At 36.2% G+C, this 25313-nt stretch overlaps 1 protein-coding gene across 1 annotated transcript; it reads right to left on the bottom strand.

Annotated features, from left to right (window-relative positions):
• Window positions 1-2411: 2411 nt before the first annotated feature.
• On the bottom strand, window positions 2412-5101 carry LOC148555088 (uncharacterized). The gene is made up of 5 exons (XM_088490599.1): window positions 4886-5101; window positions 3423-3433; window positions 3115-3328; window positions 2810-2890; window positions 2412-2522 (listed from the first exon to the last, which is right to left on the bottom strand). The coding sequence occupies exons 1-5, from the start codon at window positions 5099-5101 to the stop codon at window positions 2412-2414; spliced, it is 633 nt and encodes a 210-aa protein (XP_088346725.1).
• Window positions 5102-25313: the final 20212 nt, after the last annotated feature.

The following is a 25313-nucleotide window of genomic DNA, read 5'->3' on the forward strand; positions in this document are numbered from 1 at the left end:
GTTGATCATTGAATTCAACAATGCTTGAATAATTTTGGAAGCTCTAGTGAATGATATTTTAGTAATACAAGCTCTTTGTTTTGATGCAGGTAATTTATTATAATTATAATGGTGATCTGCCAAAAGCTCTTGATCACTTTCTTCAGTGTGCAAATTGGCAAAAAGCTCACACCGTTTTCGTAATACTGATTAATTCTTATAAAAGACCTGTGCATTATCACCTATAATTTTGGGGTACTATTGTTTTGACCCATTATATTGTTTTGTATAGATGAAAATTGCGAGATTTTTTCTCCTTAAATCCAAGCAAGTGCATCATCATAAGTAACTACTTTAATATCTTGTGCAGCCAAACACTGAGATATGGAGGATTGCAACTTCCATGGAGAACCAAAAATCTGAAATTGATAATTGGAAGCCAGGAGGTGGAATATATATTTCATATTATTTGATGAGAAACTCACTTCAGGGAGACACCAATGCGATCACTCAATTGGTATGCCAATTTATAAAAGGAGATCCCCTTATTATCATTCATGTACACATTGATTATTCTGGAAGTGCAAATTTATCACACCATAGAATGGTATTTGGGGTACATACAATTAGGAGTTATGAAAGTATGATTTGTTAAGTTAGTTTACAGTCAAATAAAAATAAAGTTGGTAGCTATGAACAATTGGAAGATCGGATTTTGGCTGTGTTTTCATGTAGCTATTGGGCACACTTATTTATATGTTAAGATGATTGGATTCTTTGGTTACTAGTGAAGCAAGTAATGGATCCAAATATTAATAGTAGAAGCAAAATATATTGGAGATCTTGTAAAAGGAGAAACAAGATATGAAAAAAACTAATAATATATGGCTATTAAAATTGACGGTAATGTTGTCGCTTTTTAAATTTAATATTGACAAATATCGACGACTATGTTGTCGATTTTTAAAGTAAAATAGACAAAAGAAAATGGAGAATATGTCGACAATTTAATAATTAAATCGACAGCTAATTTGTCAATTTTAATAAATCAAATATCGACACAAGAGTCGTCAATTTTAGATAATATTATCGACAATCAACATGTCGGTTTTATTAAATATGTAAAAATCTTAAAATTATATTATCGACACGGTAGCCGTCAATTTTATTGAAAGTTTATCGACAACCCAAAAATCTGTCGATTTTATTAGCTTTTTGAAAATTGACACATTTTAAAGCGACGGCTAACATCATCGATTTTACCGTCGATTTTTAGTATTATCGACAGCTTTGCCGTCGATTTGGCCATCGATTTTAACGATGTTTCTTGTAGTGTATGTAATGTCCTCATTGTTTATTCTGGTAATTGACTATCCAAAATGTACATTTTTACTTCAATGGATCTCAGTATTCTAAATGTGACACATTATGTATATCGATAAATCTTTCACTGTTTATATATTTCAGTAAATATTATATTTTAATAAAAATTCCTTAAAGAGCCATATTTTCTAAGAAATCTCAAAGCATTGAATAGGATTAGTTAGACTATTACACTACACCACATTCGGCAGTTAGCGGTGGTTATGGAGTTGGATAGCAACGATTTTTAACCGCTGCAAAACGGATAGCAGCGGTTGCCAACCCGCTGAAAGATAGGGGTGCGGCATAACCTTTAGCTAGATAGTATTTTGCCGCGCTATGTTTTGGCAGAGATTCTAACCACTATTAAAACGTAATCAAGCCTACTTTTAGATGGCAGCGATTGTTAACCGCTGTAAAATGCTATCTGTCAAAAAGCTGTGTTTGTAATATAGCTGCGGATTTGTAACCACTGTCAAATGTCATGTAGTTTTTTTTAATCCAAATTTTTAAATATATAATTCCTTTTATGTTCTTCCACTACGTAAGTTGCTTTAATTTATTAAAAAAACCAACAACCAATTAAACTTAAAAACACAAAATAGAACAAAAATATATACGCAAAAGTCAATCATTATAATAGTAATTTGTCTTCAGTGCATTAATGTCTGTAAACTAGAAATAAATAACTCAAGAGTCATTAAATAGTGAACAATTTAAAAGTGTTTAGATTCAGGTGGATCTATTTCTGTTGAGTTGATTCCATGATTTATAATTCAAATCATTAGTGCCAGAATATCATCTTACACAGGATAAGGTCGGTGCACTTCCCAAAGAATCCAGATCTGTAGCTACGTCAGGTGACAAATTATCTCCTTGTTGCTGGATTAGGTATATTAACAAACTTTCCATTGTCTGTCTCTTTGCCTTCTCCTCTACTGCCTCTGCCTTTAGTTCTGTTGCCTCTGCCTTAAGTTCTACAATCTTCTTTTGATACTCCTCAATCTGCACACCAAAGTCCGACTGCTATGGAATATTACGGAAACACTGAGTGGGACATAATCCGAAACCTAGTCCACGAACTCGTCATGGGTGCTCCTTTTCAAGTACTTGTGCAAGGGAATCGTTTTGTGAAAGTTCCTTGCTAGATGCATCTTGGCCCTCAATATGTGCAATTGCTTCTTGCAGACATGTGAGATTCGGAGTTACACTAATTTTAAATCCATTTTTGTAAATTCAAAAAGAAAGGTGAAAAATTAAAGAACATGACTTACACCAACAACACACGCATCTTCATTTATATATGAGCTATCCTTTTTTTTATGAGTCATGGTTCATGTCTCTCCTCTACCAATAGGCCTTCCCTGTCGTTACTCTTATAACATTCATGTGGACACAATCATATAACAAACAACACTATATTACCAAAACCAAGGCAAAAATCTGAAACTGAATTTAAATTGATTACTTCTTTGTGTCTTTTTCTGGCCATTGTTTTAGAACCTCCAGTATGTGTGTAACGTTGCTTTGAACGATTTATAGCATTTTTCTGCACTTCTCCTACAAACAAAAAACAAATATAAATGTTAATGGGATAAATTAATACAATGTTAGAGGTCTATGAAATAGCCATACATGGTTTTGAGAAAAAAGCATAAGGTAAAGGTATTTTGAGTAGATGTTTTTCTATTATCACAACAAATTCAGCATATTTAGCAATAATTCAGAGGGTTTGGAAATGAATAGAATGAAATACAACTGAATATTTGTTACCTTTGTGTCATCCTTCAACTGATATTCAAGAAACCATTTCCAGTGATTTGCATCTATTCCTGATAGTTTATGGCTGGCATTTTCCTCAAAAGTCTTTCTGCTATCATAAAACCTATGAAACAAATTATTTCCTGTGTTCTTCCAATTTCTTCCTATCCTTTGTATGATTCCCCACTTTATTCTTTCTCCTCGATCAACCTCATAGTGAGATTTGCTAAACATTTCACATAATAAGTTAGCAAAATCAATGAATGTAAATAATCTTATTTGGGTACGTGAAGAATATCAATATTACCTTACTTGGGTACGTTTGCAACTTCTATTAGATGAACCAATGAATATCACTATTTCATATCATATAAATAATCCTTTATTAAGGCATATTTATTTGTCTATATAGCATTTTTGTTTTATTTATAAAAATTTCATCATGAGTTAGAAGAAAGCAGTTCAATTGTATGTTAGAGAATAAAATGACAAGTATGGCGTATATATTTCTTTTCAGTTCAGAAACTATTATATATTATCTTTGTTTCCATATGAATTTAAAATATAGCTATATGTTATAAAATTTTGTAGATACTGCTTACTGACATAATATACAATAGACATTAATAATATATTATTATTGAAAGACATGTAACCTAAACGGACAAAAAAAGCACCAAAATGTTACAAACCCACTCATAGATACTTTATTTTAGACCACCTGCATGCACAATATAATCTATATAATATTATATATTATATTCCCTCCAATATGCAAAAACTATGGTTTAGAATTTTCGAATACATCAATATGAGATATGATTGTGAATCTTACTGTGGAGAATTCCAAAAGAATCGCACTGATCTAATGCTTATTGATGCCTATACTTTCTTGGAATCTTTTTTTATTGGATGATGCGATCCTTTAGAAATTTTTCACCATCTCTAAACTTCTCTTCTTCATGATCCCTTTGTGATGTAAATATAAAAAACAGCTTCAATAATTCTTAAGGATGGTATTTTGTAAGTATAATGTATTTGATATCCTCTTATTCTATCTATTTCAATTTTATATATATCTATTCATCTTGAATTCCTTAGGTTATAGGTTCTAAATAACTAACTATGTTTCTTCATACAATTTGATATATGGTTACTTCAATTATATATAAACTACTTGCACAGGTGTGTTATATAGAGAACCTTTTTTGGTAGGTTCTAGGTTATATATGGCTAGTTTAATACAACAAGAATGTCCTGCTTTAGTTTCTTAGATAATCAAATCAGATGCTCACACCAGAAAAAAAAACAAATGCAATTGATTTCCAAATGAAGATAGGATGATGGTATAGAAACTCATCATGTTAATGTAATATATAGTCAATACATTATCATAATATTGTTTAATTAGCTGCATTTCTTAGATTCACCAATAGTCAAAGTTATTCAAATTTACTATTTAGTGGGAGAAAATTAATACTTGTACTAGAGATAAGATAAGATGCATGATAAGGATCTTCTATCATATAGTGTGCCCAAAATCGCAAAATCATCAACCAAATACGTCGGTTCACAATTTTTTATTTCTCTTCACATTTAAGCAAGTGTTAATTTAATTTGATTCTTGCATTGTGTCATGTGTGTGCGTCTTAAATCTTCTCCTTGCAGTATTGATTTAAAAGAAACAAAAAGAAATATTTTACACTCAAATTAAGTTTGAACAAACTTAAATTAACTTTAAGCAGTAGTAAAGCCTTACTATATTAAAAAAGTTTAAAATTACCTTAACCTGGTCAAACGCATGTTCTTTCATAGCGTTGTTCATTGTCTTCCAACTATTTTTACAAATCGGCAACTGTTGAAAATCAGCCCCCAAACTCCCCAAGGACCCGCTTAATAGGCCCGCTGCCCGACCAATAGGTTGAAGCTCTCTGATATATTGGAGTACGATCTTCCTTCCAGGAAGAAGTGCTAATACCTTCTTAACAGTCAGATCCATCTGTTTTGTCACACCATTTTCTAATCAAGAAAAAAGGCGTACAACATTAGAATTACCCAGAGAATTAGAATTCAATGAAAAGATTAATTATAGTTTCTAAGATGCTGGCAAAAAAATTACCAATGACATCAACTTTCCAAAAATCGGTGTCCTTTTGTTTGTTGCTGGCATTGCCCTGATGTTCAACTTCTTGCGCGGCAAACAAGTCGTCGACATGGTCATCGAACGACTCCACCTCATTCACCTTCAGGTCATAATCTTCATCTTCTGAACAGACATCGGCAACTTCATCGCGATCCTGATGCTCTGTGCGTGTTGCAAGAGCTCAAGTGTCACCCATGTCACTTGACGAAGCCAACCATGTTTCATTGCGCGGTGGTCTAAATGGTACATCATTACCACGAGAATGTTGAATACCGTTGTTAGATTGCGGAAGTGGAAGCGCTCTAGCATGCCGCTTGTGCGGATTTAGAATGTCCACAACTGAACCGGCAAGTGCACCGGGTCGTCCAAGTAATACCTCAGGTGAGTGAGGATCAATCCAACGAGGATTGATGGAGTGAGCAATAATGGTTAACTGATTGGTTTAGTCAAGCAAACAAAAAAGTTGGTTGTGTGGGTTTTAAGAGCATTAAACAATAAATCAATAGTAAAGAAAGCAAATAATGAGTTTGGTGTAGAAATTAATGGGACAAAGCAGTTAGGGTATTGGAGATGTTTACTTTTCCGGATTAAGGTTTCTTACCAACTATTTTAATTATGCAAGATTCATTTCATGGCAAACTGTAATTGAATAAATCCTAATCTCTTAGTGATTTAGTCTCCTCTAATCTTCATCAACCGTCAATCTCTTGGTCACTTGATTCCGATTAGAGGTTAAGTTCAAATCTAGTTTATGGCCACAAAAACCCTAATTACCCAAAGCTAAACGGATTATATGTCACATATCCAAATTAATTCAAGTAATTAGCAATTTAGGAGGAATTTACTTTCAAGCTGTGTTCAGGTGAGAGACCTCTCCCAAAGGTCACAAGAACGCACCTAGAATAAGGGTCATACTCTCGTTCCACCAAGATTCATAAAATTAAGAACGAAAGTAATCCTTGAAACTGAATCAGTACATTAATTAAAATAGAAGAATAATAGTCCTAATCTATAGAAATAAATAGAGCTCGTAACCTTAAGCAAGAGGTTTAGTGACTGATGACTTACAGAGAAAACAAGGGTTCTGAAAAGTGTGGAAGAGAGAAGATCCCCCTAAAGGGTGAATCTTTTTTCCTTTTATATCTAACCTGATTTGATTTGAAAATAAAATAAAATAATAAATCCTAAAACTAAAAGATATTGTTTTTAAATAAAAATTACAAAAATAAAAGATAAGATAACTAATAAAAGCTAAATCCACTAGAGATGCTCTAAAAGTGTGGGCTTTAATTTGGATTGCCTGGCGCTAAATGCCCAACGCCAGTTGGGCATTTAGCGCCCATAGGAGGCAGAGGAATTGTTGTTTTGTGGGGTTTGTTGGTGCTAAACTCCAGTTGGGCATTTAGCGTCCAGAGTGGCAGCTCCCAATCTTCTCCTTTTTGCACAAAACTCTGCCAACTTACTTCGAATTTCACCTAAATTAATAAAAACACCAGAAAAACTCAAAGTAGCATTCAAAGAGGATTTTAACACTAAAATATAATAAAACTTAATAAATTCTAACTAAAAACGACTAGAAAACAAGGGAAAAAAGGGTACAAGATGCTCACGCATTACCGTTGTGCACTTGAAGTATCACCTCCCATATCCGTCGTTCCATCCTTTAGTTAAAATCAAAATAGTTAGGAAATCAACCAACCTTTTTCAGTATTCCCACAAATGATATTGACCAAAAAACTATCCTAATAGGCAGTTCAAGAATTCAAGCTCAAACCAGCATTACTTAACTCACCAAAGTAGCTCGGGTTTCATAATCACGGGCAGCACCAGTTCCGGCTGCACTACTAATGGTGTAGCGAGGTTTTCTAGGCATTTGATTAATCCTTTACACAAGATAACGTCATTAGACAATTAGCAAGAGAACGACAATTTATAACTCAATAGTACATAAAAACTCAAACCTTCACCAACATAATTCAGTAACAAAAATAATTATTCCAAAAATGCAGAGGATAAGTTAATTTATTTTTTATGTGCAATGTATGCTTGGGTACCATTATTTGATTGAAGATATTTTTTCAAAGATTTATTTATCCTAAGATTTTTTCAAGTAACGAAATACACATAATTGAACATCTACAAGGTTGACGAAAGAGAAACACAGAGAAATCGTTGGTTCTTTAAGTCAACATCACAAACAAATGATAGAGGTGTGTAAGAAGCATCGTCTTATTTTGTTTTCTTCATATTCATAATGGATTAAATAAAAAAATTTGTGCATAACAAGAAAGGAAAATAATAGGACTAAACTTATTTGTCCTAATCCTTCAAAGGTTTCGATTGGATAAACTCTATCCCTTTCTTTCTCCGTGCGAACTGAAAGATCTTCAATTGTGCACTTTCAGCTTTTTGATCGAGGCTTTAAAAAACATATAAACGACATTCAGTTTTTACTTTATTTAAATTAAACTCAAATTAATTTATTTGCCGATACCATAAAAATAAAATAAAATATTAAAAATATTAATGTTAAGTGAGTTATAAAAAATTCAGCAGAAGGCTCACATTTTTTTGAATATCTGAAAACAAAAAAAAAGTAAAAAAGAAAAACGGTTCGAAAACAAAGGAATATTAAGGGTCATTGTACGAATATTATGAGAAAAGACAGTTCAAATAATTTTCTTTACGGCAACTACAGAGGCAACGAAATTAGGACCCACGTTGACGAGGATTTGCTAATCGATGAACACAGAGACGCCGTTGCAGGTGACTACGGAGGCTGTGATGTCGACAAATCCAGGAAGTCCAAACGACGAAGAGGGGGGCGACCTTCCACGGAGCAATGGCCAACGACACGCACGATGTGAAGCGACGACAAATGATGGCAGTCCGGCATTAATGGGTGTCGGCGCTCTGGAGGATGAAGCTGGTTGGAGTTCTTGCGGTACACTTAAAAGGGTTTGTTAGCTGAGGTTTAAGCTGCCTTAGGGTTTTTTTCTTTTGGGTGAAGGAGGCGCGGAATAGGTAAAGAAGATGGGAGAAACTGACGTCTAAAATCTTGGGTGAATTTTGAATTCGTATCAATTTTATCTCAATCACATTATTCCCTGATTACTTAATTAGCCAACGAATTTAGAGTTTAAGACTTTAAGTTATCATATTTTAAAAACCTGTTTCTCATGATAATTATTTTATCCTTTTATTAACTTAATTCTATTTGAAAAATTATCTTCTATTTAAAAAGTAATTAACTCAAAATCTGGTGATATATAGCAAATACATTTTTTTTATCTTATCTTCAAAACAAACTTTGTTATTAGTTATATTTTAAAGGTGTTTGGAAGTCTATATAATAACTTATATTCTCTCGTATAATCACAAATTCATATTCTCAAGTATTCTTCTTCTAAAATGTTAGGGGCTAACAGTGTTATGTGATTTTCTTTTATTTTTTTCCTCAAGTTCACATTCATCCAAGTATCATATTACCAGTGCTGGATGCTAACTTTTTTCTCCATGTGTATCCTCTAATATTTTTTAAAAATCTCGCTAAGAGAATTTTTAAACTCAATTGTTTTATTTCGATGACCATTTTGGTTGTTTTATACTATATTTGTTGTATTTAAAATGTCGATTTTATGTTAACATATTTATTTATGTATTAAAAATACTAATAAAGAATATATTTTAATTTAAATTGAATAGATAAATTTTTTTCGTTTTCGTTTTTCCCGATTATTTTTGTTCTATTTAAGGAGAAACAATGAATTGATTTTAAAGCCATTTTTTATATCATTGATCCATTTGGTTTTTCTTTTTTTGGATTATGTTTGTTGTTTGTGAAATATTTTTTTAATATTAAATTGTTCCTAAATTATTGTAATGAATATAATAATCTTAAATTATTTTTTATTCTAAAATTTTTGGAAATGTTCTAAAATTGTTCTATTTTCACTCCTAGTAAAACTATATAAATTATATCATGCGAATAAAATATCCTAAACTATTTAGCATTATTTAGTGTTTAACAAGTTGTCTATGAAATATTTTTATATTAACATATATACATATTGGATTTATATTAGAAACAAAATAATATAATATAGTATGTGATGACGAACAATAAGTCCAAATACATGTAAAATATAAAAGGATCTTTGAAAATGTTCGTGTTAACATCTTTTACTACGCTTCGTTCTTCTCGTTTGTATGTAATAATATAATTAGTTTGAAATATCTTCGTTGTATAATAGATATGGACAAAACCTGGATTCTAAAGCCACGAGATAGTGTAGAATATAGACAAAGATTTAACAAGTTCTTAGATCTTGAATTTGCAAATGCATCGTCGAATGGCATGATAAAGTGTCCATATCCTCAATGTGGGTTTCAATATATGCAAATAAGAGAGGATGCGTACGACCACCTGTTGATAAGGCCTTTTCCCCCTGGATATACTATGTGGTTGCATCATGGTGAGAAACTAAATGAAGAGAGCTCTAGTTGCACACTAATAGTTGAAAAACCTACATCCGAGGTGAATCCATATATACAAATGGTGCACGAGACATTTAACTTCACAATGCATCATGGAAGTGAGGAGACCACAACGGGTGAACATGTAGAAGACGATGATCTGGAGTTGCCGTACTTGTACGATGGTCCAAGTCGTGAGACCCAGGATTTTACTGATCTTTTTGCGGATGGAGCGGAGGAATTATATCCCGGTTGTTCCAAATACTCAAAGTTGTCTTTCCCAATGAAGCTTTATCATATTAAGTGTATGTGCGGTGTGAGTGACAAGGCTATGTCGATGATTCTGGACTTATTGTGGGATGTATTTGAGCAAGTAAAACTCCTGTCCACATTATATAAAGCCAAAAAAACTATCAAAAAGTTGGGGATTGAATACAAAAAGATAGATGCATGCTCGAATGATTGCATGCTATATCGGGGTGATGATGAGGACGCGACTAAGTGCAAGCAATGTGGGACTTCACGATGGAAGCAAAAGAACCGGAAGGGTTTCATTGTTAAACTCAAAATACCTGTAAGGAAAAATGGAAAGCCTCTACCAGTAAAGACTCTTCGTTACTTTCCTCTGATACCATGACTACAACGGTTATTCATGTGTAGCAAAACATCAATTGACATGTTATGGCATAAAGAGGCTGATAATAATGATGGGTTCTTGAGGCACCCGAGGGACACTGAAAGCATGGAAAGAATTTGATGCGAAGTATCCATATTTTTCTAATGATCTACGCAGTGTTTGTTTAGCTTTAGCTAGTGACGGATTTAATCTTTTTGGAAATATGAGTACGAAGTATTCGATTTAGCCTGTGATTCTTATTCCGTACAATCTTCCTCCATGGCTTTGCATGAAACATACTTCTTTTATTCTATCTATGATTATTTCTAGTCCCAAAATGCTTGGTAATGACATTGATGTTTATTTGGAACCCTTGGTGGATGAGTTGAAGCAATTGTGGGATGACATTGAAACTTATGATGCTAACAATGGAAACACTTTCAAGATGCGTGGCACTAATGTGGACTATTAATGATTTTCCGAGGTTGAGAAATTTATCTGGGTGGAATACGTACAATGGGTTAGTGTGTCCTACGTGTAACGTGGACGCTAAGGCTTAGCGGCTGACATTCAGCCGAAAAATAGTGTTACATAGGCCATCGTCGCTTTTTGAATTAGGGCCATAAATATAGACTAGACCGGAATAGATTTAACGAGCAAGCCAAAAGTAGAGATCCACCAAAGAAGTTATCTGGAACAGATGTCTTGAGGCAACAGTCTAACCTGCAAGTTTCATTTGGGAAGAACTCAACTGTGATAGCCAAAAAAAGACGCATTGGTCAAGATGCATATCAAGATTATACGCATTGGAAAAAGAAGAGTGTGTTCTTTGAACTCCCGTACGGGGAGGATCACATGTTGCATCATAACTTTGATGTGATACATATAGAGAAAAATATTTGCGACAACGTAGTCTTCACTATCTTAAACGACAGCGCCAAATCAAAGGACAATCTTAAAGCTTGCAAAGATTTACAATGCATTGGCATAAGGCCTGAATTGTGGCCCAGCGAAGGTGGTAAATACTCTTCAGGAATATTCACAATGTCGAATCTACAAAGGGATGTATTCCTGAAGACTCTACAGAACGTGATTTTTCCATATAGTTACTCTAGCAATATTGCTCGTTGTGTGTGACTTGCGATAGCGCAAGTTGTCTGGGTTGAAAAGTCACGACTGCCATATTCTAAGGGAATAATTACTTTTAATTTTGGTAAAGAATGCATTGTCGAGTCTGGTGTCTACTGTGATTGCAAATTTGTCATCATTTTTTCCGAGAACTCTGTGGGAAAGCTGTAAACCCTATGCAGCTTGGTGACCTTCAGAATCATGTTGTGTGATAAACCCATATTTCATGATATATTTTGTGCTCAATTTAAGTGATTTATTCAACCCTTCACCCACTTATTCATGTGAAATTGCATAGTTTTACTTTTCCTTCCTTATTATGTGATATATGTGAAAAACATGTTTCTTATGCTTTAAAAATAATTATTTTAATTACCTTTTATTACCATTCGATGCCGTGATTTGTGTGTTGAGTATTTTCAGATCTCCTAAGGCAGGAATGATTTAAAGGATGGAAATGAAACATACAAAAATGGAAGGAAAGCACAAAATGGAGTTTTTGAAGAAACTGGCAGCGACGCGAACGCATGGACGACGTAGCCGCGTGCCTAGCGCGAAAAGGCAGTGACGCGAACGCGTGACTGACGCGGACGCGCGCCTTGAGCAGAATGCAGATGACGCGTACGCGTGACCGAAGCGAACGCGTGACAAGGAAAACTCCCAGATGACGCGACCGCGTGACCTACGCGGATGCGTGACAGACGCCACGCACCAGAAACTGCAGAAAATGCCCCCAGCGATTTTTGAAACCCTTTTTGGCCCAGATCCAAGTACAGAAAGCACATATTAGAGGTTATAAAATGGGGGAATGCATCCATTCAGGAGGAGGTCGATTATTATTCACTTTTCACAATTTAGATGTAGTTTTTAGAGAGAGAGGTTCTCTCCTCTCTCTTAGGTTTTAGGATTAAGATTCCTCTTAAAGGATTTAGGATTTCAACTCTTCATCAGGTTCAATATTCTTTTACTTTATATTTCTCTTTTACTTTCAGATACTTTAATGCTCTCATTCAATTACTTGTGTTGCCAATTTGGCTTATGAACTCTCTATGTTTAGATTGATTTTCTCTTATTAATGCAATTGAGGTATTTCAGATTTATGATTCTTGTTTAGCTTTTTATATTCTTGGCTTTAATTGATTAACTGGAGGCTCTTGAGTTATCAACTTATCGTGATTGATTGTTATGTCGGCTAATTGACTGGAATTCCACTAACTCTAGTCTTTCCTTAGGAGTTGGCTAGGACTTGGGAATCTAACTAATTAGTTCACTTGACTTTTCCTTGCTTTCGTAAAGGTTAACTAAGTGGGATTAACTTCAATTCTCATAGGAGTAACTAGGATAGGACTTCCGAATTTTCATACCTTGCCAAGAGTTTATTTTACAGTTATTTATTTATTTTACTTGTCATTTAAATTACTTATTCCTTACTTTCAAAACCCCCAATTTACAAAACTCATAACCAATAATAAGAACACCTCCCTGCAGTTCCTTGAGAAGATGACCCGAGGTTTAAATACTTCGGTTATCAATTTTAAAGGGGTTTGTTACTTGTGACAACCAAAACGTTTGTACGAAAGGATTTTCTGTTGGTTTAGAAGCTATACTTACAACGCGATCATATTTTTATATTTCTTTACCGATAGAAAAATCGATCGTCAAAATGGCACCGTTGCCGGAGAATTGCAAATGTGTGCCTTATTATTGGTTATTGTAAATATTTTTCTTTTACTTGTTTATTTGTTTTTGTTTTTTTTTTCCTTTTATTCCTATTAGCTACTATGAATTCTCACCTCTCTCGCTTTGAGTTTGGTTCTAAATTTGTTGAAAGGAGTGGAAGCTATAACAGGAATATGCATCAAGGTCTAAGCAGTCAAAGATGGATGGAGCCAAGAGGATCTGATCAACCCTTTAGGCAACAACACCCTCCAAGATATCATAGGCAAGGACCACTCTACAATGCATACCAAGCTGATAGACATGGTGGACCCCCTTGTAATTACCAACAAGCCCTACCCTGTGCTTATAGACCATCCTCTCAACGTAGCTTTGAACCACCACACTCACAAGCTCCTTTTCACCATTCACCACCGTATGACCCTTATCCACCACAATTCCAATCCAATTACTCCCAAGAACCACCACATTCTTATTTTGATCCCTCTTCCCCAACCAATGAACCCTCATACCCACCCCAACCTCCAATGAATGACAAACTTCGTGTTCTTCTTCAAGGGCAAGCGAGGATGCAAAAGGGCGTATTGGAACTCACTACTGTCTTAACTGAAGTAGTAAATATAATAGCTTCCTGACATCTGAGCGCTCAAAATACTCCCATGGCTGCATGTGGAGAATCAAGAGAAGAGCGTAGCATGAAGGAAACACTAGAAACTCCGGTGGACAATGAGGAGCATGGCTTTGTATTGGAACAAGTGGAGGAAGCCATGATAGTTGTAGAGGAAGAAGTGGTTGAAGATTTAGGAGATGCTGAACCTCCATGGGAATCGAGAGCTGTAAAGGATTCTGCTGAGAAGTTCGAAATTGATGCCAAAGAGGACAGTGCACAACCTCCAAAGCATATACCTTGTGAAAAATTGGACGGAACAGACCAAGAAGTTGATTCCATAGGCAGTGATGATCATGAATCAAGCTCTCTTAATCACGAACTCACATCCGCAACTGAACTCCTTGAGCCTGAAGAATCTTATCCAAGTGAATACAAAGATGATGTCGAGGTAGATTTCTCTCAACCTCCAACGTATGACTTGAGTGATGAGGAAGACATAGAAGACTTTGATCAGGACGCAGTTGCAGTTGAAAAATTTTGCAAGGAAGTGGAGGAATTCACAGAAGAATACAAGGGAGTAGAACTTACAGAACCACTGGAAACACCTGTTCCAAGGCAATTACCACCTAATACAAGCTTCAAGTGGGTACAATCCTTAACCTTTATCTTTACCTTTCCACTTGAATATGGTTTGCTTGAAACAGATGGCCAGCTTAGAGCTCTCTGTGGCTTTAAGAGTAAGAGGGAAATGGCTCGTACTCAGAGCTAGTGTACAAGGTTCAATAAGGTTCCGTGCTTCGATTCGAAGTGCAAGGATTGGTATCAAGTTCAATTGAATGGGTCTCAGAAGACGTTTGGTCATCTTGATGAGAATACAATTTCTAAACCGCCCGGATTGAAGAATATAGATCAAGACAACGGCAGATTTAAAAGCAAAGTTTGGGATTCTGGAATCTATTCTGACATTCGTCACCCTGGGAGCCTGAGAACCTGTTTAAAGCTGCTCAACAGCTTTATATGCCTAGTTTGGGACCCCGGAGGCTATTGGCATTCCAAACATTGGTGGAGATTTCTGGATGAATTTAAGCATAAGCCACCATAACAGGAAGCTCATCTAATGTCCAACTTAACGACTTTAACTAAAAGTGCTAGGTGGGAGACAACCCACCATGGTATGGTCGTTTCTTTTTCAATTTTATTTTGTGTTGTTTGTTTTTATATTTTATTATTTTCATTGAACCTGAATATTATTCATTAGCATTGCATACTGCATAATTGCATAATTACATAAAAAAGGGGCACGCGACGCGACCGCGTTGCTAACGCGTTCGCGTCAGTCGCGAAAAACACCTCCCACGCGTCCGCGTCACTCACACGAACGCGTGATCTGGAAATCGGCGTAAAAATCCAACGCCCAGAAATCTGGGCTGGAATCGTGCGGCTGGTGTGCGTTTAGCACAAAACGGCCCACGCGTTCGCATCCCTGGCGCGAACGCATCACTTGCAAAACACTCATCCCACGCGACAGCGTGAGCGACGCGTTCGCGTCGCGTGAATATTATGGCCCCCTAAATGGAGGAGACAGAGAGTTGCGCTGAAACGACGCTGGAATTGTGCATTTAGCACAATTTATAGTAACGCGGTCGCGTGCCTCACGCGTCTGCGTCATCCATCTTTTACCCATTCCATGCGATCGCATCAACCACGCGACCGTGTCAACCCCATTTCGCCCTAATCACGCGATCGCGTGCTCCACGCGTTCGCGTGGATTTAAATCCACTAACCCCCAGTCACGCGAACCCTAACCCCATCGCGCCCCCATACCCCCCCCCCTTTCTCCTCCCCCTCTCTGCAACTCCCTCCTCTGCAGCCATCACCACCTCCGACCGCCGCACCACCCCCAACCACCCAAACCCACCGCGATGCCCACCCCCCCTCCTTCTTCCTTCTCCCCTCCTTCTCTTCCCTTCTCTTCTCTCCCCTCCGCCACTGCCCCCCCCCCCACCGCGGCCAGCCACGACCGCCCCGCCACTAGCGCCGCCTCCCACCACCACCACCCTCACCCCCTCCCTTCTTACCCACCCCCCTCCACCATTAAACTCTACGCGAAACCCCCTGCCACTAAATAGCTGCCCACCGCCGCGCCAGCCGCCCTTCACCGCCGCGTCAGCACCACCACTACCACACCCCTATCATCTCTCTGTTCCATAAATTTGTTCTTCTACACACCAGGTTCCGCCGAACGCCAATTTCTCTATCACTTGTAGTTATTTGCTTATTTTTCCGATTATGTTCAAATTAGGCTAGTTAGAGATGCATGTTTGTAGTGGATTCTAGGCGGTTAGGTAGCTAGGATGTGGTTAGTGGATTTAGGCCTGATAATTGCACCGTACTTGTTGCTTGTTTTACCTATTCTGCAATTTTGGTCTGGCTGTGATATTTATACTGTTCATATGCTGTTCTTCACTGTTTCATGTTGCTATTACACTGCTTTTTCATGTTCATATTACTTGTGTCTATTTACAGCTTTATTTTAATTTATATGAATTGTTCTGCTTGCTGTTTATTACCTGGAAACATCCAATTTTAGCCGGAATGCTGCCCAATTTTCTGCAAATTATTTCCTTCTCATTCATGTATTGGTTTTGGCAATTTTGAATTTTGCATTACTTAGCTTTTACCAAACCAATTCATGAATGCACGGGATAGCATTCTTATTCCTTCTTAATTCCCTGGATAGTAAATCGCATTATTGATGATTTCCTTTTAATTTTTGCTACTCTCATCTCTATTTGAATTATCATCAATAACCTGATATTTTTGCTTGAATATGAGTTTCTCATTCTTTAAATTTGTGAATTTCTTGTTACCTAGGAAACATTTATCATGCCACTTACTTTAACTTTCTTTCTCCTAACTCACTGCTTTCCACTTTCTAACCTCTTTTTCACTTTTAACCACTTTTAACTTTCTAACTTCTCCCTTTGCTTTTTAACTAACTCCTTCAATTTTTTAACTCATGGCATGATTATTGTTTCTCCTAATTAACAGGTATTCTACTTATAATATATTTTGGATTGTGATTTCTCATCTCAGATTTTTAACTCCGAAACAATCCAATATGTACATTTATTTAACTCATTTTATTATTCTACTGCTCTTTTGCCACTATGTGCTTATATTGCTCTTATTCTATTTGCCTACTTGTTTTCCTGCTTTGTTCTTCATTTATATCCTGGAATTTCTACTTTTCAGGATGTCTGACCCTCAACGAAAAGGAAAAGGCAAGGCAACCACTTGTAAAAGGAAAAGAGGTGAATCTTCTATGTCTATCTTGGACATTATGCATGATGACTCCTGGCGGGAAAAGCACTTTACCCTGCAGGAAAAGGCTGACCAGCTCCTCCCTGCCAATGATCCAGTTAAATTTGCAAACAGATACTGTGAGCTGAAGTATCCAGTGTTTGCCACCTCTAGGAACCTGTACCTGGAAAGAATTCTAAAAATTTCAGAAGAACTACAGCAGTACACCTCCGATCAGATAAAACAGAGAGGCTGGTTCTTCTTGGAGAGAAACTTGATAGAGGTCAATGCTTCCTGGGTAAGAGAGTTTTACTGTAACTATTTCAAGACTTCCCTGGATGCAGTGCACCTCAGAGGGAAATAGATACTGATCACTGAGGAAGTCATTGAGGATATTCTGTGCCTTCAGCCTAAATCAGATCAGCCTGACAGTTACCAAAAGGCTGAAGAGGACATCCGCTTTCTGAGATTTGACTGGGATGCTGTCAAGCAGAGGATAGCCTTTGATTCTACTGACCCATGGGTCATGGGAAAGAACACAGCAATGCCTAAGGGAATCAAGCTGATGTATCTGAATGATGAGGCTCGGCTCTGGCACCAGATCCTGAGCAACTTTGTTATGCCAAGCACTCATGAGACGGAGCTGCCTGCTGCTATGATCACCCTCCTCTGGTGTGTGATGGAGGGTAAGGACCTGTATCTTTCACGATTCATTCGGTATTACATGGCCAGGATCCATGTCAGAGGCACTCTCCCTTTCCCATATCTGATTACCCAGCTCGGCCGTCGAGCTGACGTGCCTTGGGAGCTTGCTGATGAGAAGCCACCTGCTGCAGACTGCAAGAAGATTATCCCTCACAGCAGAAAGTTTCAGACTTTGGGTTACAAACCCCCATTCCTCACCGCTTCTGATGAGACAGCCACACCTTCAGCTGCCCCTTCTTCATCTAGTGCTGCCCCAGCTACCACCACTACACCTCCACCTGCCTCAGAGCCCGTTTACCACCTCGTGCACCGCTTATTTCAGCAGTTGGACCAGATGGAGCGCCGCAACCGGCAGCGATATGAGAGATCTGAGCGTCGCAACAAGCGACGCTATGAGCACCTCAAGTTGATGATCCGATCTGGCGGCGACATCCCCTCCGAGCCTGACACATCATCAGAGCCATCCGAGGAGGAGGCGGACGAGCATGAGGAGGAGACACATGCACAGAGAGAGGCTGAGTAGGCAGGACCAGAGCAGGCTACGCCACAGCAGGAGGAGCCACACCAGATTCAGGCCGCAGACCCAGAGATTCCTATACAGTCAGAGCCTCCACTGCAGCAGACAGATCCTCCTAACCTTATCCTGTCTGCAGATCCTCAGGCCACCACAGAGACTCCAGAAGCCCATCCTTCCAGTGATGACACTCCTTCACACCCAGCTTGAGTGAGCATCGAGGACGATGCTTTACTTTAAGTGTGGGGAGGTTGCCATCCCTGTCGTATCTTTTTGGTGAACCACTACAGACTCTTTTATCTTATTTTGTTATTTTCCTGTATTTTTATCTTTATTTTTATTTTTTAGTACTTATGCATTGCTCTTTTGCTGTATTTCTACTTTATTTCCGCATTTTGCACTTTAGTTTATATCTTAGCCATTTAGTTTAGTTTGCAATTCTAAACTTATTAGTTATAGAATATGTGGATTCATTAGTATAGTTTACCCTTTTAGCATATAATAGTTTGATTTAATTGAAAATAAAAGGAGTAAACTAGAAATCTTAGTAAATTAAAACAATCCACACACCTTGTATATATAGCATTACATGTTAGTTAGTTAACAACATTTCATCAAGGAACAACACTAAGATTTTAAGGGCCACCCTAAGATTTACATTGAGAATAATGGGAACTCTTAATTTTTACTTGCATGACATGTATAACTGATATATGATTTTCGAGCTGGAGAACACACAGCCTGTGAGTTTTGAGCTTAATTGTATCGTTGCATTCGGACCATAAATTTCATTCCTGTGTGTTTTACCCTTCTTTTTCATTCTGATGTTCTTTACTTTGTTTTAATCTATATGTCCAATTATAGAATATAGATACATACCAAGAGATGATTGAGGCCATCATTTGAATTTTTCCTCACTTATCCCAAATTAGCCTACCTTTTACATCACCCTTGTTAGCCCCCTTGAGCTTTTTAATCCCCTCTTGCTCTATAAACCACATTACTAGCCTTAAGCAGAAAAACAAAATAAAAATCCCAAGTTGAATCCTTGGTTAGCTTAAGATAGAAATTGTGTATTGTTTAAGTGTGGGAAATTTTATGGGAACATGGGATGATAGAAACAAAGTAGGAATTTAAAAAGAGTAAGCTATTTCAAAAACAAAAATTTGGGAAGCATGCTCATGTGAGATCAAAACAATGGGATTACCATGTGCATTGATTTTAAAAAAAAGTATTTTTACATTATTTAATTAAGGGAATACACAAAGAAATTTCCCAAAATGCAAAATAAAAAGAGTCAATGCATATAGGTCAAAAATTTCAAAATTAAAATTAATGTATGAGCTTGTAATCCAAAAGGGAAAATGTTGGGTAAATAGGTTAAGGAACTTTAAAATCATATATAGTATGTATGTTAGGTGAGATCTTAGACTAATCAAGGATTCGCTTATTAGCTCACTTAGCCTTATACATATGCCTTCACCTTTACCTTGGCCCCATTACAACCTTGAAAAAGACCTCATGATTTTTGTATGTCTGTATTCTATAATTGTTGATTGGTTAGATGAAGAACAAAGTTATAGAAAGTAAGGATAGAAAAAGAATAGAGTGATTAACCCAATAAACACTGAGTGACTAGAGAGTAAACACAAAATTCAGTGAGGGTTCAATAGCTCATCACCATATATCTCTGCTTAAATTGTTAATTGTCTTGCAAGTTTGTGAAATATTTTTACCCATCTCAATTGTAAAAGTGCTTTAGCATTATTTAAGGTTTGGCTATGCATATATGATTCCTTGAGGATATGAATTAATTTAACTACATGTAAGCTTTATATACAAGTGAATAACAATTAGAATTGCATGATTCATTTAGGTAGTTGCATTTAGAATAGATTGCATTGCATGAGATTCCACCACTTTAACCTTACCTTACTCTTTATCTTAGATTTAGCATGAGGACATGCTATTATTTAAGTGTGGAGAGGTTGATAAACCCATATTTCATGATATATTTTGTGCTCAATTTAAGTGATTTATTCAACCCTTCACCCACTTATTCATGTGAAATTGCATGGTTTTACTTTCCCTTCCTTATTATGTGATATATGTGAAAAACATGTTTCCTATACTTTAAAAATAATTATTTTAATTACCTTTTATTACCATTCGATGCCGTGATTTGTGTGTTGAGTATTTTCAGATCTCCTAAGGCAGGAATAATTTAAAGGATGGAAAGGAAACATATAAAAATGGAAGGAAAGCACAAAATGGAATTTTTGAAGAAACTGGCAGCTACGCGAACGCATGGACGACGTAGCCGCGTGCCTAGCGCGAAAAGGCAGTGACGCGAACGCGTGACTGACGCGGACGCGCACCTTGAGCAGAACGCAGATGACGCGTACGCGTGACCGAAGTGAACGCGTGACAAGAAAAACTCCCAGATGACGCGACCGCGTGACCTACGTGGATGCGTGACAGACGCCACGCACCAGAAACTGCAGAAAATGTCCCCAGCGATTTTTGAAACCCTTTTTGGCCCAGATCCAAGTACAAAAAGCACAGATTAGAGGTTATAAAATGGGGGAATGCATCCATTCAGGAGGAGGTCGATTATTATTCACTTTTCACAATTTAGATGTAGTTTTTATAGAAAGAGATTCTCTCCTCTCTCTTAGGTTTTATGATTAGGATTCCTCTTAAAGGATTTAGGATTTCAACTCTTTATCAGGTTCAATATTCTTTTACTTTATATTTCTCTTTTACTTTCAGATACTTTAATGCTCTCATTTAATTACTTGTGTTGCCAATTTGGCTTATGAACTCTCTATGTTTAGATTGATTTTCTCTTATTAATGCAATTGAGGTATTTCAGATTTATGATTCTTGTTTAGCTTTTTATATTCTTGGCTTTAATTGATTAACTGGAGGCTCTTGAGTTATCAACTTATCGTGATTGATTGTTATGTCGGCTAATTGACTGGAATTCCACTAACTCTAGTCTTTCCTTAGGAGTTGGCTAGGACTTGGGAATCTAACTAATTAGTTCACTTGACTTTCCCTTGCTTTCGTAAAGGTTAACTAAGTGGGATTAACTTCAATTCTCATAGGAGTAACTAGGATAGGACTTCTGAATTTTCATACCTTGCCAAGAGTTTATTTTACAGTTATTTATTTATTTTACTTGTCATTTAAATTACTTATTCCTTACTTTCAAAACCCCCAATTTACAAAACTCATAACCAATAATAAGAACACCTCCCTGCAGTTCCTTGAGAAGACGACCCGAGATTTAAATACTTCGGTTATCAATTTTAAAGGGGTTTGTTACTTGTGACAACCAAAACGTTTGTACGAAAGGATTTTCTGTTGGTTTAGAAGCTATACTTACAATGCGATCATATTTTTATATTTCTTTACCGATAGAAAAACCGATCGTCATTGTGCAAACTCTATGTCAGTGGAAATGATTTTTCGTCCATCCTTTTTCATTATCATGGTTCACCTTACGGTGCATCTCGTTGATGAACTAAAACTTGGTAGCCCGGTACATTATCGGTGGATGTATCCAATAGAAATGTTAGCTTGCTTATAAACGAAATTAATTCTTGCAATTCATTTCATTGTGTATATACTGAGCGTTATGTCTTTGTTGTATAAAAGGTATCTAGGTCGATTGAAGCAATACGTGCGTAATAGGGCACAAGCAAAAGGCTCAATTACAGAGGGCTATTTATCTGAGAAATTTTTTACTTTCTGTTCTTGATATTTTCTAGGGGCTGTTTCACATTTTGGACTCACTCCAATGCAAAAAGATCAGGCATTTCGTCATGTGCTAGTGAATTGCGAGGCCGTCGTTCCGTTCATTGAGTAAGTATGCACACGTTTTAATTTGAAACACAAGTATAACTCATTTCATACAGTCAGTAGTTGGATTAATTTGTTGTTATGTCATAAAGTACATTTAGTGCAGAAAGGAAGCAAAGATTACGGACTCAAACAAGGTCGCAATCTAAGATAGATAGTGTTGTGCAAGCAGAATTTTTTTGCTGGTTCAAGCATGAGGTTCATAGAAATTTAACCTGACCATTGTCTTTTTAGGGTAGAATTTGAACTTTATGAAATTCAATTTTTTTATCAACGATGGATGTTATATGGTGCCTAGTTCCAATGGACAGTACGCAGTATTCGAAAGAAATGAAGTTGTTGGCATGCGGTCCCATGCTTCAGGCAAGACATTTTGAGGCGTACAACATCAATGGGTACATGTTCAGAACCTTCATAAATGAAAACGAGCTGAAAACCCAAAATAGTGGAGTTTATGTCTCATCTAATAGAAGAAGTTATGCAATCATGCGTGACAATAGAGTGGTTGTTGGTAGTGTTCCATATGATGAAAAAATTGTGAACATAATCGAATTGAACTACAGTTGCCATTTTATAGTGGTTTTGTTCAAATGTATTTGGGTTGATACAACTACGAGCAAAGGCATCAAACAAGACCATTTGGGCCTTACCAGCGTTAATTTCACTCGTCCGATACACACTGGTGATCGAGAAGAGGATGAACCGTACATATTGATATTAGAAGCTCATCTTGTATACTATGTGCATGATAAAATAGATAAAGAATGGAATGTAGTGGTTCATGTAAAACCACGAGACTTGTATAACATGGGAGGAGAGAATGAATAAGTTGAAGTTGTTTTTTCTCCACAGTCAGGGTTGAACATGTTAGCGACAAGTGACATCGGTGATTTACAGTTGACAAGGGATGATGATATAGAAGACCCAATAGACGATGATTTTGAGAATTTTGATGACGTGGCATAGTGGAAATATGGAAAACCTGAACGTCATTTATAGAGGATCTGTGTGTGTTTAATTTAATAGTGTTTATGATGTACATAGTTCGCTGGTTACATTACTATCTGTATTTTCATATTTGAATTAAGTTTTTATTTCTTGTTAGTTTTCATGAATAAAACCAGTTTCCCTTTTCTTTCTACGTTTGTTGCTAGCAAAAGTCAGTTTCTAAATAAGTATTGATTTCGTCATTATTGTTGTTGTTTTTAATTTCTAGTGAAAAAATCATGATATCGAGTAAATGATCTTGAATTTCAATATTGTTACCACTAACCAATATAATCAACATAAAATGGTGGTGTAACAGGAGAAATAAAAACGGAGGACTTCTCATCATGCTGTGCAAGCACAACATTTGCTAACGAAATGGCTATGGCTTCTCCATTCTCTTCATTGGAACATGTAATTACTGTTACTAGAGACATGTGGTTCTATAAATTAAATGTTAGGTTTTGGTTGGAGGCTATTTCAGGACGATCTTGTTCTAACGAATACTTACAAATGGCGAACAAAGCTACTATGCAAGTTTGTTCGTTAGGTATACCTTTAAAAACTTGAGTTAAACTACATTTGAATGATGTATATTTTAAGTTGATATATGCTTACAAATTTTCTGCAATAATAGTTGTTATGTTAATGTTCAAATTTGTAGGAACTTCATGAATGGGGATCAATGTACGAAGAAAAATTTGGGTATGCTTTTGTGACATGTGCAGCTGGTAGGACCTACATATACTTGCTGAATTAAAGGTTAAAAATAAATATCTAGCATAAAAAGTGCATCGTAGAAAAATAGTATGCTTTACGAAAAAGACCATGAACTATACATTTTATTATGATGTAGGCGTGCTTTAGAAACACGCATGTTATTGAGTTGGATATTACTTCAAAAGAGGAAATGAAGTATATAGAACTTTCTATTATAGAGCTTCTTTCTAAGAAATCTGTCCAAACTACTAACAAAGGAGATAGTAGTTGTTAATTTTTTTTTGTTTAGTTTTAAAGTTCCTTACCATTTCAAAGCATACGTTTTTTTCTAAATTATTAGCTAATGACCTGGGAGTTATCATTTTCTTTTGACTAGACTTAGATTGTTGTATGCATGTTGATATTTTCAGTGTCAGCTGAATATTCAAGCGAAATAATTAATGACACACTAGATGGGGCAGACACTGATTCAGAAGATGATTTAAATGCTATCTCCTCCGGTGAAATTGACATAGGCATGTTGAGCTCAATAAGGTTCCGGAAGAAGACAATAAAACTTTATACATCCAACAAAGAGAAGATGACGTACATGCTGCAAAAAGGAGCTTCAATCTGAACAAAAAGCCATGGTTTGGAGATGACTTATCAGATCCGTTATCACGTGAAAGCTGTAGATTTGTGACAGAGTATTTCTGGCCAAGTCAATATGATGTTGAAGAGAAATTTTGACTCATTACTTGTTTGTCTACTTCAAGAATTCTGATCTTTATGCTCTATTGAACTTTGTTTTAACTTTATAAAATCAGACGTTGACTTGATTTTTTCTTTAACATTTATGCTTGAATGCAAACTTAAAATGCACTGATAGTACACAAGGAAACCTAATTCATAAAATTTTTGCACATTATTAAGCAATATATGTTTTTTTAAATCATGAATTATTTTTTACATAATACAAATAAAAAAATGTATGTAATGCATAACATATTTTTGAAAAAAAAATTTAGAATTTAAGTAGATTTTACATATCAATGTTTAAACATAAAAATTTGGGATAAAAATATATTGCGGCGGTTGAGAGAAAACCGTTGCTAACAGAGTATCTGGTATTGACCATTGCAACAACCGTTGTGAAATTGACATGTTGCAGCGGTTAAAGCAAAACTGCTGCAAAATAAGGAGCTTTTAGAAGCCCTTACCTGATCTATCGCACCAACCGCTGCCAGATTCCATTTAGCCGTAGTTTTTGTAAACCGCCGCTATCTACCACTTTTCTTGTAGTGAATTACTATGGTTTTTCTTTTGGTAAAAACTTACATGCAGTTGTCTTTATGTGAAGTTGATAGCTGAAAATCATTAGATGATTTGATAGATTTGACTAAATTATCATCTAATGATTATCAATTATCAATTTCATATGAAAACAACTGTATATAAATTTCGATTTTTTTTTTTGGGTCAATGA

The sequence above is a fragment of the Arachis ipaensis genome, chromosome B6 (genome assembly GCF_059453495.1).
Source record: "Arachis ipaensis isolate K30076 ecotype BB chromosome B6, ASM5945349v1, whole genome shotgun sequence".
In the NCBI taxonomy this organism is placed as follows: domain Eukaryota; kingdom Viridiplantae; phylum Streptophyta; class Magnoliopsida; order Fabales; family Fabaceae; genus Arachis; species Arachis ipaensis.

Coding starts and splice junctions, on each gene's coding strand:
- LOC148555088 (XM_088490599.1), bottom strand. CDS start 5,101: ATGGATCTGACTGTTAAGAAGGTATTAGCACTTCTTCCTGGAAGGAAG. Junction 2,891..3,114: donor AGTTGAAGGATGACACAAAG/GTAACAAATATT, acceptor GGAGAAGTGCAG/AAAAATGCTATAAATCGTTC. Junction 2,523..2,809: donor CCAGAAAAAGACACAAAGAA/GTAATCAATTTA, acceptor CATGTCTGCAAG/AAGCAATTGCACATATTGAG.